We start from the raw sequence: 18015 nt of genomic DNA on the forward strand, positions 1-18015 counted from the left end.
GTATGTAGCCTCTAGCTTCTGACCAGAGGCAAAGTGATCTTCTTGAAATGCAGAGGTTAAAAGATAAGGAAAGTGTAAAGGAGGAAAAATTTTTTCCTCTACCTTTCTAAGTTCTTTTGGCTGATTAATTAATTAAGTTCACATAAGACAGATTAATAGGAGAAAAACAAATTTAACTTCATATGTACGGGCATTTGAGGCTTATATGCCATCCTGAGCTAAGAAAGAGGTAAGGGTCTGAGGCTTCAAAGAGAAGGAAGACAATGCATAGGAAGATTGGAAGAGCAAATGTTTGGTAAACAAATGATTTGCCATATCATACAGAGACAATAAGATGGAGATGAAGTTAAATAAATGTGCCCTGCCAACCTCCTCTTACCTTACCACACCTAGTCCATACTCTTCATAGTTCTCTCTGGTAATAACTCTTCCTGGACCAGGCCCTCTATCTAAATTCTTAGAGGCAATTAAGGGGGAAGTAAAAAGCCCTTTCTGAGACTTCTTGGTCTTGATTATATTCATTCAAAATAATCTTCATGCCAATGTGGCACATTTTGGGGAGGCTTATCTGAACCCCTTCAGCATGTCAGGGGTTTATGGCAGTACATTATTTTGAAAATAGAAAACATAATGTTATTTTTCCTTGTTTGTCCATATTTAGTAAGAAACCAAGCAAAGAAAAATTTCACAGATGAAGGAGACCAGCTGTTTAAGACGGGCATCAAGATTCTCCAGCAGTCTAAAAGCCAAAAACAAAAAGCAGAGTAAGTCTTTGTTCAGTTACTTAAGCCAATTTAAATTCCTGGCTGAGAAAAAAAGAGCAATCAAAAAAAATCTAGCTTGTCATTAAAAGCTTATTGGCATAATAAATAAGTTTATTTCCCCTAAGTTTTTGTTTTTAAAAGGATCTATTGATGTTTAAAGTACCCTACAAATCATCAGCCTAAACAGAATTGTATTATAGTCCCTACACTTTAAGTGAAATGCAGAATTAAGGCATTGATCTGAGTATTCAGGCAAAAATATTCTGTTTGGAATTTATTAGGTATTTCTCATGAAATAATATATGTTATTTGAATTAGAGTGGTTGTTTTATAATGCTTTATTCTGCCTCAGTGTTTGTAGAGCACTTTATGGTTTTCAAAGCACTTTCCTGTATGTGATTCCATTTTATCCCCAGAACAGCCTTATGAGTTAAGAAAAACTTCATTTCTCTCCCGCCCCCCACCCCCAGTTAAACAGTTGGGAACAGAGATTCAAGGATGTTAAAATGAGTTAATCACAAATACACAGCTGAGAAAGTAACAAGACTGTGGCCACAGGGTCTCACTCTGTGTTCATCATTCCTCTTTTTTCACTTGTCTACTTTATTTAAAGAAGAGGCAGAAATGTCTTGTGCCCCCCGTAGAGGGACACAACATGAGGTCACCCCTCAAGTCTCTAATTAAGACCTCCTTGAGATCAAATCCTAGCTCCACCCTTCACTGGCTGTTTTATCCCTGGGCAAGTTACTTAACCTCTTTGTGCTCTGGATAGTACAGATAGATTTCTAGAACAATGCCCTATGCATAGTAAGCAGAAGATAAGCATTTGTTATTTTTATCTCTAACCCTTTAAATGGTAAGTGGCAGAGATGGAGAGAAGAAAACAAATGTATTTTGAAGCATAATAAAAAAAATGGGCTCTGGACCTTCAACAAGGAGACATCTTTTGTTTGCACACAGATTAGGCCTAGCAGCTCTGCGAGAAGCATCCCAGTGCTATGGTAGCCATTCCTACTCAGGATGGCAGCAGAGTCCCTGAATTCTTTCTTAAAGCTCAAAGCTTGTCAGAAGAGCATACGTTATAGAGGATAAAGGGGGCATTCAGCTATGAACAACTTCCATTTATTAAGCCTCTCTTTGTGCTGCTTATTGTTCTGGACATTTATGTGTAGAATATCATTTATTGCTCACAGTGATATTGTGAATCATAATTTGTTATCCCCAAATTACAGAGGTGGAAATGGAAGGTCAAAAATATTCTATAATTCTTCCAAAGTGACAAGAAGAAGGAAGTAAAGGAGTTAGTCACCTCTTTTGGGGAAGTTAAATTATAAGAGCAGAGGAAACCATCCCCTGCCAAACCTGGGTGTCATGCTGAGCATTTCCAGGCTATCATGATGATGATGGGGTTAAATCAGACCCCCAAAATACAATCAAGCCTGCTAGGAAAGTCTGCTCATTCAGATGATCACTGAGTGGATGAGAAGAATAGGAAATTCCCAACCCAGCCCAGCTAGATGAAAGAACAATGGAATTCTGGAAAGGGGCTAGTCCCTGAGATTTCAGATTAGCTCTCCCTATACCAGGTGAACCCTAGATGAAGGATCCACCAGGTATACCCTGTTAAATTCAAGGAAACCCTAGATTCAGACAATGGGACAAAATCACGTTTGGAAGCTCCCAAGTAACTATCCACTTAACCTTGATGGGTACCGTCCTCTTTGGCTTAAAGAATGGGGAGAAAACCCAGCCCTGAAAGCAAACTATCCAGCAGTGCAGGAATCTTCAAAAGACCTAGGTGTCATTCAGTCTCAGGCTATTCTTCCTACTTTATCTTTACTCAAGAGTGCCAGTAAAGCAGCTTTTTTATTTTTTTTAAAGATTTTATTTTTAGGTAATCTCTATATCCAGTGTGGGGCTTGAACTCACAACTCTCAGTCACATGCTCCACTGACTGAGTCAGCCAGGTACTGCAAGAGCAGCTTATTTTTGCAGCAGCATAAAGCTGAATCACCTGATCCTTCTGAATTGGCAGATAGAGAACTAGAACCAAATCTGCTCATAGCAAGAGACTTCAGGAATTTGTGGGAAAGCTGAATGAAATTCCTCCAGATATCAGGATGGTCTGCTCTTAAGCCACTTACATCCAGTATAGCCATCTCTAAGATTCTGGTCAGAGAAAAGAAAAATGAAAACCCTTACTGACCACAGAGAAATCATTTCTCTCCCATTCATTCCTCAATCCTATGTCCTCCTTGCTCCACCACTTCTTCTATAAGACAGAGGTGCTACTAGTTAGTCTTTTTGGCTCATTGACATCCACATCCACATCTTAACCCAATTCATTCATTCGTTCATTCAGCTATAACTTGTTTAACAAGTCAGCACTGTTAGAAGTACAGATGTTAAGTAAGCATATGTCAGGGAGACACAGACTTGTCTACAGGAGTCAAGAAGCCTCAGAGACAACCAGGGTTAGCTGTCATTAAGAACTACTCCCCATCATTAAAAAAGATTTGAAGATAAGCTGCTGCCCTACACCAAGTTTCTGACGTGTCCTAGGGATGCCCTTAGTCTCCTCCTTCCCCAGCACACACCTTAGCACCCAATACCAGATCCCTTAGGGATTATCTGGATACCTAACAGACCTTTCTTTTTGCCGGTTTCTCCTGCTTTTTCCCTCTTGGGAATTACAGTCCAGCTCTTAATCCTACCTAATTTAGCAAAAACTTTCTTCAGCCCTGGGTCCTGCTTACATTTCCTTGGACTTTCTTGATAAGAGACCGAGGTATCCACCCTTCCCTTAGAATCAAAGATACTTAGACGGATTGGTTTTGCAACCTTTTGCTGCCCCCTGGGATCAGTGAAAGGATATACTACTGGCTCCTGCAGCCCATCTCTGATTTCTCTGCCCTGGTCCAAGTGGAGTGCCCTTCTAATCCCAGCCGGCTGTATGGTTGCAGCAGCAAACCCTGTGACAGAATGACTCCAAGGAGTCTGTGTCCTGATGTCATGCCTATCTCTGAATGCCAGACATTTACATTCATTGACCTTAAGACCTTCTGTCTTATTTGCCTTCTGGTCCCTATGATCTTGGCTTGCTCTGACCATGGTTAATTTCTTGCCTGACCTCCTGGCTCCTTTTTTCCATTAGAGTCTATTTTCTGTATTGCCATCCCAGACCCTAATGCCTGTGTGGCTCTCACGCAGTTCAAGCCCATTCTATTCTGCTCCAGCCACCAAGAGTAAATTATTTTAGCATCAGCATGAATAGGTGGTACATAAAGTGGAGTCTCCCAATCCTTCTGAGTAGCAATGGTAGATTTGTGTATTTGTTCCTATATTTGAGTCAAGGTCACAAGTAGAAGTTAATGACTTCTGTTCTTCCTGCTACCAAAAAAGAAGTTATAAAAGTAAAAATAAATCCCAAAAGTACTCTGTCTCTGACATAGTTTTGACCTTGCAAGGTTCTCCATTAATACTTGTTATACAGATCAGGCAGGTGATTTCTTTTTTTTTTTTTTTTTTTTTTAATTTTTTTTTTATTTATTTATGATAGTCACAGAGAGAGAGAGAGAGAGAGAGAGAGAGAGAGGCAGAGACACAGGCAGAGGGAGAAGCAGGCTCCATGCACTGGGAGCCTGACGTGGGATTCGATCCTGGGTCTCCAGGATCGCGCCCTGGGCCAAAGGCAGGCGCCAAACCGCTGCGCCACCCAGGGATCCCAGGCAGGTGATTTCTGAGTGAGACTCAGAAAATGTAATGTCCGGCAATCCTATGGCATCCATATTTATAATCAATAAATTTTCATACCATTTACCCACTAATTACAGGAGAACAATTACCATACTATAAAACTTTAGAATGTATGCAGTAGTCCTAATACTAATACCAACAATAATAGCGAAATTTATTGAGTGCTTATTATGTACCAGGTACTCTGCCAAGCACTTCACATGGATTATCTCACTGAATCTTCCCAGGAAATTTATGAAGTAAGTGCTATTGTTCCCCCACTCCACTGATGAAAGAGGCACACAGAAGTTAAATAACTTGCTTGAAGCTCTCAAACTAATAATGGTGGAGCCAGATTTTGTACCAGGCAGTCAGACTTTAGAGCCCTAACAACCATTGGGTTTTATTTGGTTATTGTTTTTCTACACAGTTGGACTTTGCATGCTTAAGACTCTCCTGTGTTTTAGAAAATTATTTCAGAATATAAAGGGACTGTTGTTTTCATAATAGTAGCTTTCAAGATGTGACATTCCAGCTTTGATTATTTTTTATTATATTGCTATATATTTCAGAGATCATTTTGTAAAACAAATATATAATGTGGGTGGCTATGGGGGAGTTCACTATTTTAGGACAAGGGCCTCAATTTTTCATGTCACTTGGTGAATAAGCTTGAACCATGATGTATCCTATATAATTCTCCCTTTCAGCAACTCCAGTATTTGTCAGATATATCTGAAATCATAATCTGAGATAATGTAAGGCTGAAAAAATCCCTACAGATGTCATGGACTTCAGCTCAACTATATTATTAATAGCAATGATAACTTGGTCCTACTTATTAGAGGGAAGTAGTATGAAGGAGGGAGAAAGAAAACGTTTTTGATAATCAAACCTCTACCTTCATATATTTTAAACAGAGCCTACGTATTCTTTGCCAAAGCAGCTGACATGGGAAACTTAAAAGCCATGGAGAAAATGGCTGATGCTTTACTATTTGGAAATTTTGGCATGCAAAATATAACAGCAGCTATCCAATTATATGAGTCCCTGGCTAAAGAAGGATCATATACAGCCCAAAATGTGAGTTTTAAAAGAAAAGTAAGCCTTACATAGCTATATCCTAAAATAACTATAGACAAATAATGTGTGAAAGGAGTTTAGCAATAGTATCCACACTCTGCTGCATGAACCCAGACCTAGAGAAGTTACAGTAGCACTCTAAAATAGTGATGTCAGGGCAGAGATACAGCAAGAGCCCTGGGAAAATTCTTCTAGTTACATGGGTGAGTGTCAGGAATGGAACAGAACTGCTCTCTAATTCAGCTTCCCATTTTAAGATCATGAGTGGATTTTGAAATAATTTGAGAACTCTGAACCCCTAACATAGTTAAATTTTACATAAAATAAATTCACCTATGCAAAAAAACAAAAAGTCCAAAAGTAAATCTATTACTTTTCATGATGTTTGGTTTTTACATTTCAAAAATTTTATAAACTAAATGTTTCCTTTTTTTTTTTACTAAATGCATTTCATTTTATTCCAAGAATAACACAGAAAATCTGGAAAACAGAAAAACAAACAAACAAGCAAACAAATAAGACAAGCCAACCATTCTGACTCAACTATTGTTAGGATTGCTCTATATCTTTGCTGAGCTTCTTCCTCATGCATCTCTTTTTTTACCTTAATCTAATCACAGTGCAAGTGCATATGTCATATTGTTTCTGGCTACTTTGACTTAATGCTATAGCAAAAGCATGTTTTCGTGTTGTTGGTCTTTTTAATAAAAACATTTCTGATTACAAAATAAATTCATGCTTATTACAAAAAAAAAGTCTGAGAATTCAGAAAGTATAAAGAAGAAAGTAAAAGTTGTCTAAAAGCTTACCTCCCAGAGATCATCTTTGGTATCTCTGGGAGGAAAGTGCAAAAGCTAGACTTTGGAGTCAGAAAGACTTAAGTTCAAAGCCACTTGCTTTTTAGATACCTCCTAAACAAAATCCTTTCCCCTTCTTCTATACAAGAATCCTTTGATATACTCTCTAGTTCTGTTTCCCTCATAATCTAATAGGAGTAAAATGTTAAGTGTGTTCCCAGGTAGCATTGCTACCTAGATTGAAATGACTTCTGATTGACAAACTTCCTTCCTATTGATGCAAACTGTAATGAATTGGAAGTACCTGATGGTGATAGTGATTCTTATGAGAACTTGGGACACTATTTGTATGCAATCATTATTTGGGGAATGAGGCTCCTGGCTCCTGCACCCACCTAATGTGGATCTTACCTCCTGGAGTCATCATCTGAGGGACCAAAGACAATGAATGCTGGAGGACTCTGTGAACTGCAGCAAGAACTCCCAGAGGCGAAGACCTGATGCTGCTCTTGGAAACTGTAGTTCCTGTGCTATATCCACCTGAATAGACTGATGGCAACTGTAGCCTGTGCGAGCCTTGTGAGTCTCTGTTTTATTTAGTTGAAAGAGAACCTGGACTGGAAAACTTCTAATGGATGGGACAACCTCTCTATATTTCATCTATAGGGTTAGGATATGATAAAATGCTGGATACTGTGTCCATCTGGTCACAGTTCTATCTCTAATATTTAGCAGAGTGCCTAGGACAAGAAATATATGTTGAATGCTGAATCAATTAATGATGAATGATTTAATGGAATTATTTTTTTTAAGATTTTATTTATCTACTCATGAGACACACAGAGAGGAGAGAGAGAGAGAGAGAGAGAGAGAGAAAGAGAGACAGAGGGAGAAGCCAGCTCCATGAAGGGAGCCCAACACAGAACTCGATCCCGGGTCTCCAAGATCATGCCCTGGGCCGAAGGCAGTGCTAAACCGCTGAGCCATCCGGGCTGCCCATATTTAATGGAATTATTGTGAGAATTAAAATAATGTGTAAAGGTATTTAATTCCATACCTAAAACTTTTTAAACATTCATTAAAAAGAAAGGATATAAGTATTATTATTATAGAATTTTTCCTATAGCTAGGTAGAATTTTTTTGACAAAAATGAGATCATACTTTAATTGCTATTTCCAAATCTCTTTACTCAAAATATATCATAAATATCTAGCAATGTAAATATATAAGGATCAACATCACAATTTTATTTTTTAAGATTTCTTTATTTATTATTTGAGAGAGAGAGAGTGTAGGGGGAGGGGTCGAAAGGGAGAGAGATGGAAAGAATCACAAGTGAACTCCACACCAAGCATGGTGCGCAAAATCGAAGCTTGATCTCGCCACCCTGAGTTCATGACCTGAGCTGAAATCAAGAGTTGGATCTAGGGGGAAGACGGACAAGATAGTGGAAGAGTAGGGAACTCAACTCATCTGGTCCCCCCTTACGTAGATAACTTTCAAAAACATCCTGAACACCTGCATATTCGACCAGAGAGGTAAAGAACAGCTGGAATACTACAGAGGGAAGTTTTCACTTCTAACAAGGATATGGTTGATATTTTTGACTCCCTCACTCATACAGCCACTCTGCAATGGACAAAGTAACTAGAAGGAAGAATTCACCACAAATGAAAGAACCAGAAACAGGACTCTCTGCCACAGTTACAGAATATGGATTTAAATACAATGTCAGAAATTCAATTCAGAAGTACAATTATAAATTTACTGGTGGCTCAGGAAAAAAGCATAAAGGACTCAAGAGACTTCAACACTGCAGAATTGAGATCTAATCAGGATGAAATTAAAAATAGACTAAATGAGATGCAATCCAAACTGGATGCTCTAACTGCTAGGGCTAATGAAGTGGAAGAGAGAGTGAGTGACATAGAAGACAAGTTGATGGAAAGGAAGGAATCTGAGGAAAAAAAGAGAAAAACAATTAGGAGTCCATGAGGAAAGGCTTAGGGAAATAAACAATAGCCTGAGAAGGAAGAATTTACGTATAACTGGGACTTCAGAAGAGGCTGAGAGAGAGAGAGAGGACCACAAAGTACATTTGAACAATTCAGAGCTGAGAACTTCCCCAGTCTGGGGAAAGAAACAGACATTCAGATCCAAAGGATAGAGAGGACCTCCCCCCAACCCCCCGCCAAAAAAACCAATAAAACCATTCAGCACCTCGACATTTAATAGTGAAACTTGCAAATTCCAAAGATAAAGAGAAATATCTTAAAGCAACTTGAGACAAGAGATTCTTAACTGAAATAGGAAGAAATACCAGATTAAACAGCAGACCTCTCCACAGAGACCTGGCAGGCCAGAAAGGGCTGGCATGATATATATGAGAAGAACATGCAGGCAAGAATACTTTATCCAGCAAGGCTGTCATTCAGAATAGAAGGAGAGATAAAGAGCTTCCAAGATAGGCAGAAACTAAAACAATACGTGACCACCAATCCAGCTCTGCAAGAAATATTAAGGGGGAACCCTGTAAAAGAAACAGGGAGCCCAAAGAAATAATGTGCCAAAACAGGGACTGAATGGGTATTACAATGACACTAAGTCCATATCTTTCAATAGTTACTCTGAACGTGAATGGGCTAGATGATCCCATCAAAAGACACAGGGTATCAGACTGGATAAAAAGCAAAACCCATCTGTATGCTGTCTATAAGAAACTCATTTTAGATCTAAGGACACCTCCAGCCTCAAAATGAAGTGGTGAAGAACCATTTACTATTCAAATGGTCCTCAAAAGAAAGCTGGGGTAGCAATCCTCATATCAGATAAATTAGAGTTTATACCAGAGACTGTAGTAAGAGATGAAGAGGGACACTATATCATACTTAAAGGGTCTATCCAACAAGAACACCTAAAGATTATGAATATTTATATCCCTAATGTGGGAGCTGCCAAGTATATCAATCAATTAACCAGAGTAAAGAGACACTTAGATAATAATATACTAATACTAGGAGACTTCAACACGGACTCTGAGCAAAGGACAAATCTTCCAAGCAGAACATCCCCAAAGAAACAAGGGCCCTAAATGATAAACTGGAACAGATGGATTTCACAGATATTTACAGAACTTTCCATCTGAATACAGCTGAATGCACATTCTTCCCAAGTGCACATGGAACTTTCTCCAGAATAGACCACATACTGGCTCACAAGTCTCAACCAACACCAAAAGATTGGGATTGTCTCCTGCATATTTTCAGACCACAATGCATTGAAACTAGAACTCAGTCACAAGAAGAAATTTGGAAGAAACTCAAACACGTGGAAGTTAAAGAGCATCCTACTAAAAGATGAATGGGTCAACCAGGAAATTAGAGAAGAATTAAAAAGATTCATGAAAATGAAGATACAACCGTTCAAAATCTTTGGGATACAGCAAAAGCAGTCCTAAGAGGGAAATACATCGCAATACAAGCCTCCCTCAAAAACTTGAAAAAAACCCTCCAATACACAAGCTAACCTCACACCTAAAGGAACTGGAGAAAGAATAAAAGCCTACACCAAGCAGGAGAAGAGAGAGAATAAAGATTAGAGCAGAACTTAGTGAAATAGAGACCAGAAGAACTGTAGAACAGATCGACAAAACCAAGAGTTGGTTCTTTGAAAAATTGGAAAAAACTCAAATACACAAGCTAACCTCACACCTAAAGGAACTGGAGAAAGAACGACAAATAAAGCCTACACCAAGCAGAAGAAGAGAGTTAATAAAGATTCAAGCAGAATTCAATGAAATAGAGACCAGAAGAAGTGTAGAACAGATCAACAAAACCAGGCGTTGGTTCTTCAAAAGAATTAATAAGATAGATAAACCCCTAGACAACCTTATTAAAAAGAAAAAAGACTCAAATTAATAACATCACAAACGAAAGAGGAGAGATCACAACCAATACCAAGGAAATAAAAATTATTTTAAAAACCTAGTATGAGCAACTATATGCCAACAAATTAGGCAATCTAGAAGAAATGGATGCATTTCTGGAAACCCACAAATTACCAAAACGGGAACAGGAAGAAATAGAAAACCTGCACAGGCCAGTAACCAGCTAGGAAATTCAAGCAGTCATCAAAAACCTCCCAAGACACAAAAGTCCAGGGCCAGAGCCAGATGGCTACCCAGGGGAATTCTATCAAACGTTTAAAGAAGAAATAATACCTATTCTACTAAAGCTGTTCTGAAGGATAGAAAGGAACAGAATAGTTCCAAACTCATTTTATAAGGCCAGCATTACCTTGATTCCAAAGCCAGACAAAGACCCCACCGAAAAGGAGAATTACAGACCAATATCCCTGGTGAACATGGATGCAAAAATTCTTCAACAAGATACTAGCCAATAGGACCCAACAGTACATTAAGAAGATGATTCACCATGACCAAGTGGGATTTATCCCCGGCATGCAAGGCTGGTTCAACACTCGTAAAACAATCAACGTGATAGATTGCATCAACAAGTCAAAAAGCAAGAACCATCTGATCCTCTCAATAGATGCAGAGAAAGCATTTGACAAAATACAGCATCCATTCCTGATCAAAACTCTTCGGAGTGTAGGGATAGAGGGAACCTCCCTCAGTATCTTAAAAGCTATCTACGAAAAGCCCACAGCAAGTATAATTCTCAAGGGGGGAAAAACTGAGAGTCTTTCCCCTAAGATCAGGAACACGACAGGGATGTCCACTCTCACCACTGCTATTCAACATAGTACTAGAAGTCCTAGCCTCAGCAATTAGGCAACAGAAAGAAATAAAAGGCATTCAAATTGGCAAAGAAGAAGTCAAACTCTCCCGCTTCACAGATGACATGATACTGCATGCAGAAAAGCCAAAAGACTCCACCCCGAGATTGCTAGAACTCATACAGCAATTCGGCAGTGTGGCAGGATACAAAACCAATGCCCAGAAATCAGTGGCATTTCTATACACTAACAATGAGATCGAAGAAAGAGAAATTAAGGAACCAATCCCTTTTACAATTGCACCCAAAAGCATAAGATACCTAGGAATAAACCTAACCAAGGATGTAAGGGATCTGTACTCTAAAAACTGAGTAGAACACTTCTGAAAGAAATTGAGGAAGACACAAAGAGATGGAAAAACATTCCATGCTCATGGATTGGAAGAATAAATATTGTGAAAATGTCTATGCTACCCAGGGCAATTTACACATTCAATGCAATCCCTATCAAAATACCATGGACTTTCTTCACAGAGTTGGAACAAATAATCTTAAGATTTGTATGGAATCGGAAAAGACCAAGAATCGCCAGGAGAATATTGAAAAAGAAAACCAATGCCGGGGGCATCACGATGCCAGATTTCAAGCTGTATTACAAAGCTGTGATCATTAAGACACTATGGTATGGGCACAAAACCAGACACATGGATCAATGGAACAGAATAGAGAACCCAGAAATGGGCCCTCAACTCTATGGTCAATTAATATTCAACAAAGCAGGAGAGAATATCCACTGGAAAAAGGACAGTCTCTTCAATAAATCATGTTGGGAACATTGGACAGCCACTTGCAGAAGAATGATGCTGGACCATTCTCTTACACCATACACAAGGATAAACTCAAAATGGTTGAAAGATCTAAGTGCAAGACAAGAATCCACCAAAATCCTAGAGGAGAACACAGGCAACACCCTTTTTGAACTTGGCCACAGCAACTTCTTGCAAGATACATCTATGAAGGTAAAGGAAACAAAAGCAAAAATGAACTATTGGGACTTAATCAGGATAAAAAGCTTCTGCACAGCAAAAGGAACAGTCCACAAAATTAAAAGACAACCTAAAGAATGGGAGAAGATATTTGCAAATGACATATCAGATAAAGGGCTAGTATCCAAGATCTGTAAAGAACTTATCAAACTCAACACCCAAGAAACAAAAAATCCAATCATGAAATGGACAGAGGACATGAACAGAAATTTCTCCAAACAAGAGCTACACATGGCCAACAAGCACATGAGAAAATGCTCCGCCATCACTTGCCATCAGGGAAATACAAATCAAAACCACAATGAGATCCCACCTCACACCAGTGAGAATAGCGAAAATTAACAAGACAGGAAACAACAAGTGTTGGAGAGGATGTGGAGAAAGGAGAACCCTCTTGTACTGGGAATGCAAACTGGTACTGCCACTCTGGAAAACTATGGAGGTTCCTCAAGAACTTAAAAATGGGGCTAACCTACGACCCAGCATTGCACTGCTACGTATTTACCCCAAAGATACAGATGTAGTGAAATGCCACGAAAACCTGCACCCCAATGTTCATAGCAGCCATTTCCACAGTAGCCAAACTGTGGAAGGAGCCACGATGTCCTTCAACAGATGAATGGGTACGGAAGATGTGGTATATATTTACAATGGAATATTACTCAGCCATTAGAAAGGATGAATACCCACCATTTGCTTTGACTTGGGTGAACCTGAAGGTATTATGCTGAGTGTAATAAGTCAATCAGAGAAGGACAATCATCATATGGTTTTACTCATACGTGGAATATAAGAAATAGTGAAAGAGATTATAAGGGAAGAGAGGGGAACTGAGTGGGAAAAATTAGAGAGGGAGACAAACCACAAGAGACTCCTAACTCTGGGAAACAAACAAAAGGTTGCAGAAGGGAGGTGGGTCGGGAGATGGGGTAACAGTGTGATGGCAGTGAGGAGGGCACTTGATGGGATGAGCATTGGGTGTTATACTATTTGCTGGCAAATCGAACTTCAATAAAAAAAAAAAAACATAGAATGGCTAAACAGATTTAAAACAATAACAATAATATCCAACTATTTTGTCCACTAGGGACTTTAGATATAAGGATACATACAGGCCTAACGTGAGAGAATAAAAAATATATATATTCCATGCAAACTGTACAAAAAGCGAGATAGGACCATAAGTATATGAGACAAAATAAGACTTTAAGTCAGAAAATGTCACAGGAGACAATGAAGGACATTATATGATAATAGGGTCAATTCAGCAGGAAGAGATAATGATTTTAAATATATATGCATCTAACAGTAGAGCACCCAAACATATGAAGCAATCACTGACAGAACTGAAAGGAAGAATAGTAACACAATAATAGTAGGATATTTTAATGCCCCATTTTAAATAATGGATAGAAGTTCAATGAAGAAATAGAGGAGTTGAACAGCACCATAGACTAAATGGACCTAACACACATAGAGAACATTCTAGCCAACCTTAGCAAAACGCATATTCTTTTTAAGGACATATAGAACATTTTCCAAGATAGACCATATGTTAAGTCACAAAACAAGTATTAATATTTTTAAGAAGATTAAAATCCATACCAAGTATCTTTTCTAAACACAATGGAATGAAACTAGAAATCAATAGCAAAAAGAACACTGGAAAATTCACAAATACGTGGAAATGAAGCATCATACTCTTGAACTATCAATGGGTCAAGGAAGAAATCACAAGGAAATTTGGAAAATATCTGGAAGCAAATGAAAATTAAAATGCAACATATCAAAACCTATGAGATGCAGCAAAAGCAGTACTATGAGGAAGGTTTTAGAGGTACCTGGGTGTACTAAAAAAGAAAGATCTGGGATCCCTGGGTGGCTCAGCGGTTGAGCACCTGCCTTCCGCCCATGGCGTGATCCTGGAGACCCAGGATCGAGTCCCACGTCGGGCTCCCTGCGTGGAGCCTGCTTCTCTCTCTGTGTGTCTCTCATGAATAAATAAATGAAATCTTAAATAAAACAAAACTGTCTTTTAAAAAAATAAAAATAAAAAAGAAAGATCAACAACCTAACTTTACATCTCAAAACAACAGAAAAAAAAAAAGATGAACAAACTAAACCTAAGGTTAATGGAAGGAAAGATATAAAGATTAAAGGAAAACAAACAAAATAAAGAATAGAAAAACAAATCTATTGAAACAAATCTGAGGGGACTCAGCAGTTAAGCGCCTGCCTTCGTGATCCTGGAGCCCCGGAATCAAGTCCCATGTCGGGCTCCGGCATGGATCCTGCTTCTGCTTCTGCCGGTGTCTCTGCCTCTCTTTCTCTCTGCGTCTCTCATGAATAAATAAAATCTTGAAAGAAAGAAAGAAAGAAAGAAAGAAAGAAAGAAAGAAAGAAAGAAAGAAAGAAAGAAAGAAAGAAAGAAAGAAAGAAGAAAGAAAGAAAAGAAAGAAAGAAAGAAAGAAAGAAAGAAAGAAAGAAAGAGAAAAGAAAGAAAGAAGAAAGAAAGAAAGAAAGAAAAGAAAGAAAGAGAAAAAAGAAAAACAAATCTAAACAAATGCCACTACATGGATGAACTTTTAGGAGGTCATTATACTAAGGTGAAATAGGCCGGTCACAAAAAGATGAAAGCTAATTCAACTCATTTATACGAGGTCCCTAAAATAGTTAAATTCAGAAACAGAAAATAAAATGAAGGTTGCTAAGGGCTAGGAAGAGGGAGAAAAGAGGAAGTGTTTAATGCCTTAGGGCTTCAGATTTGTAAGATTAAAAATTCTGGAGATGTTGCACAACAATGCACATATAGTTAGCACTATTCTACGGTACACTAAAAAGGCTTAAGATGGTGAATTTTAGTTACATGTCTCAATTTTTTTAAAAAGTGGAAGTCTCCCTTCATTGTCAAACTCCCATGCCTGATAATAGTTCAATAGATGTGTCTTTCCAAACCACTTTCTAACCGTTCATATACATATATGTGTAGTTTTTTTTAAAAGCCCATTCCTTACTGATTTGGAATTCCTTTGTTACAACATGCTGAATTTTCTTATATTCATGGACCTAAATCCAGATCTTCTAGTTCCTTGTCTTCATCTATTTTTTTAAAGATTTTATTTATTTATTTAAGAGAGAGAGAGAAAGAGAAAAGGAGCACAAGAGGGGAGCGGGACAGAAGGAGAGGGAGAAGCAGGCTCCCAGCTGAGCAAGAAGCCTGATGGGGGCTCGATCCTACAACCCCAGGATCAAGAGTTGAGCCAAAGGCATATGTTTAACCAACTGAACCACCCGGGCGCTCCTAGTTCCTTGGTTTTTACTGAACTATTTTTATAATAATGAAAAGATGTTATTTGCATTTTTCATCATGTTGACATTTGCAATCAATGATGCAAAGCAATGCTAAGTAAAACTGCTGGCATGTTAGCATGAACTAATGAAGTGCACCAAACTGTCATTTATACTGTTATTGTATTCTTCATACCACACACTCACAGAAAAACTAAAAATGCTAATATCGCTTAAGAATATCCTTGATTTTTTTTTAAAAAAAGAATGCCCTTGATGAAGCAGTAAAAGCATTATTTTTGTAAGTCTCAACTCTTAAATACATGTCTTTTTATATTCTGTATAAGAAGATGGAAAGTAGGCATAAAGCATTTCCAATAGTGGCATATGTTGTTTGTTTAAAGGAAATGCTTGAAATGCTTGTTTGAGTTCCAAGCTGAAATAGTTTTTTCATAGAACACCATCCTTACTTGAAGGAACAATGGATCAGCTATGTTCATTTAGATTGGCAGACATTTTCTTGAAAATGGACAGTAAGCCTGTCACTTCAATAAAAACTATTGAAAGTATTGTCTCCAAAGACAACTTCAAGCTTTTAAGCAAAAATTAGAATTTTGGAATTCTAGCTTATATCCACTACCATGTATATCTTATGTCTGCTTGACACTCTAATACTTAGTTTCATGATGATCGTATTAAATGTTGTTTTGATATTGTGTAATGCAATGTGTCAAATTTGGAAGACTTGCATAACTTAGTGAACTGATATTTTCTAAATAACCAATGCATGATATTATAAAATCCTGTTTAGGTAAAAAACATTCCATTCAAAATGCAAGATAGACCAGTTGATTTTAATGTAACAGAATAAGAAAAGTTCATTATATGATTTCAGATTCCATACTACAATTAACCTTTAAGAAGTTATCACTGTTGAGCTTTGGTGTAGAACCAAAGAAGAATATCTACAATTATCTGAAAAGGTTGTTAAAATATTCTTACCTTTTCTAGGTTTATTTTCTTTTGCTATTTCATTTTTTCTTTTAGCTTTTTGAGATATGTGTTTAATTTTCTTATTTATTAAAACATTTAAAGCTGTATATTTTTAAAAAACACTTAAAGCTGTATATTTTCCTCTTCATGAGGCTTTAGCCATATTCCTTAACTTTTATATATAGTGCTGTCACTGAGTTCCTAATATGTCATTCCAGTTTCTATTTTATCTTTGCTATTTGCTAAAAATTAGAAGACTCTTGAAATTTTTATAGTTAAATTTTGAGCTTTTTGTCAGTAATTTTCAGTTTCACTGCTTCTAGTCAAAGAAAGTATTATCATTTCTATTTTTGAAAGTAAATTAACTATTTTCTGTGTGATAATTTTTTGAAAATAATTAAATTTTTTGCTTTTTAATTTTTTGGGAATGATCTTCCATGTAAAATCTTGTATTTAGATGTGGTCAGAGTATGGTGTTTTATTTTGGTTTGTTTTTACCTGCCCAGATGCTCTTTTTGAAATCACTTTCCTTCTTTTCTCAGTTCAAAGGGGCTCCTTATCACTTTCTGAATCTAGAGCGTAATGATACAGGCTCAACCAATCATTGGATTCAGTGATCGATTTGCGGGGGGGGGGGGGGGGGGATCTTGTGATCTAACCCAACACTTTTGCTGAAATCACTGGGAAAGAAACTGGCTTCTTTTAGAGGGACTTCCATATTTAAGAGATAAAGATACCTAGGTTTGTTGGTGATTGTTTTTGCCTCCATGATGTCAAACCACTCAAAATAAAACCATCATAGAAAAAAACAAAACAAAGAGAAAGAATGTCTTGATGTCTTCATTCTGGCCTCTGGATCCAGATTATCTAAAGGCAGATACCACTTCACAGTTAAATGAGCCAATAATTTGCACTTTTGCTTAAGCCAGGTTGGTTGTATTTTCTGTACTTGAAATTCAGAGAATCCTAACCAATATAAGTGGACATCTCTGCTGATGGGAGGGAAGTTCATTAAGTTAGCAGATACACAGTAAATCAAAATTAATCTATATAGTAGTTGCTGCCTTAGTACTTAATTGTTTAAACTGTATGGTAATTTGGTGCTTAACAAATCAATTCCTTCTTGTGCCAGTTTCTGCCTTGTAGACACTGAGGGCAGCTATTTGATACCTTGTGCTCTCTCCCACAAAGATTCTCTATTTTGCCTTCCTCATGTGACATATTCATCATCTTGTATGTTCTCTGAATTTGGTCTACATCATGGATGCCGTATTTGTCATAGCCCTGTTGAAGCAAAGTAGTTACAAGTTTCTAAAAAAAAAGAAAAAAGGAGATATCCCAAAGTTGATGAAATGCATTACTTTTTGTTACTAAATTATATGCAAAAGGAATGGCTGTCACAAGCCAAGTTATCCCACTTAATGCAGGAGAAATTGCCAAATTCCTAGGAATAGATGAAAAACTAATGAATAATGAGAAACTGTTGGAACCAATTTATTTATCACAAAAGATTATTATGACTAAGGTGTTGAACATCAAACATTCTCAGGAACTTCTTGCTAACTTTGAAGT

The 18015-nt window shown here is 37.6% G+C and overlaps 1 protein-coding gene across 15 annotated transcripts in view; it reads left to right on the plus strand.

Moving 5' to 3' along the window:
* SEL1L2 (SEL1L2 adaptor subunit of SYVN1 ubiquitin ligase) overlaps positions 1-18015 on the plus strand; it is a 145417-nt gene that overhangs the window by 68671 nt on the left and 58731 nt on the right. For all 15 annotated transcript variants that reach the window (XR_013364807.1, XR_013364806.1, XR_013364805.1 and 12 more), the window contains 2 exons: positions 662-764; positions 5420-5582. Coding sequence is in view for 11 of the 15 variants with exons in the window: in XM_077872158.1 (XP_077728284.1) it covers positions 662-764; positions 5420-5582 (266 nt within the window). In the remaining 4 variants the exon portion in view is untranslated. The remainder of the gene's footprint in view (positions 1-661; positions 765-5419; positions 5583-18015) is intronic.

This window comes from Canis aureus, chromosome 26 (assembly GCF_053574225.1).
Source record: "Canis aureus isolate CA01 chromosome 26, VMU_Caureus_v.1.0, whole genome shotgun sequence".
Lineage (NCBI taxonomy): Eukaryota > Metazoa > Chordata > Mammalia > Carnivora > Canidae > Canis > Canis aureus.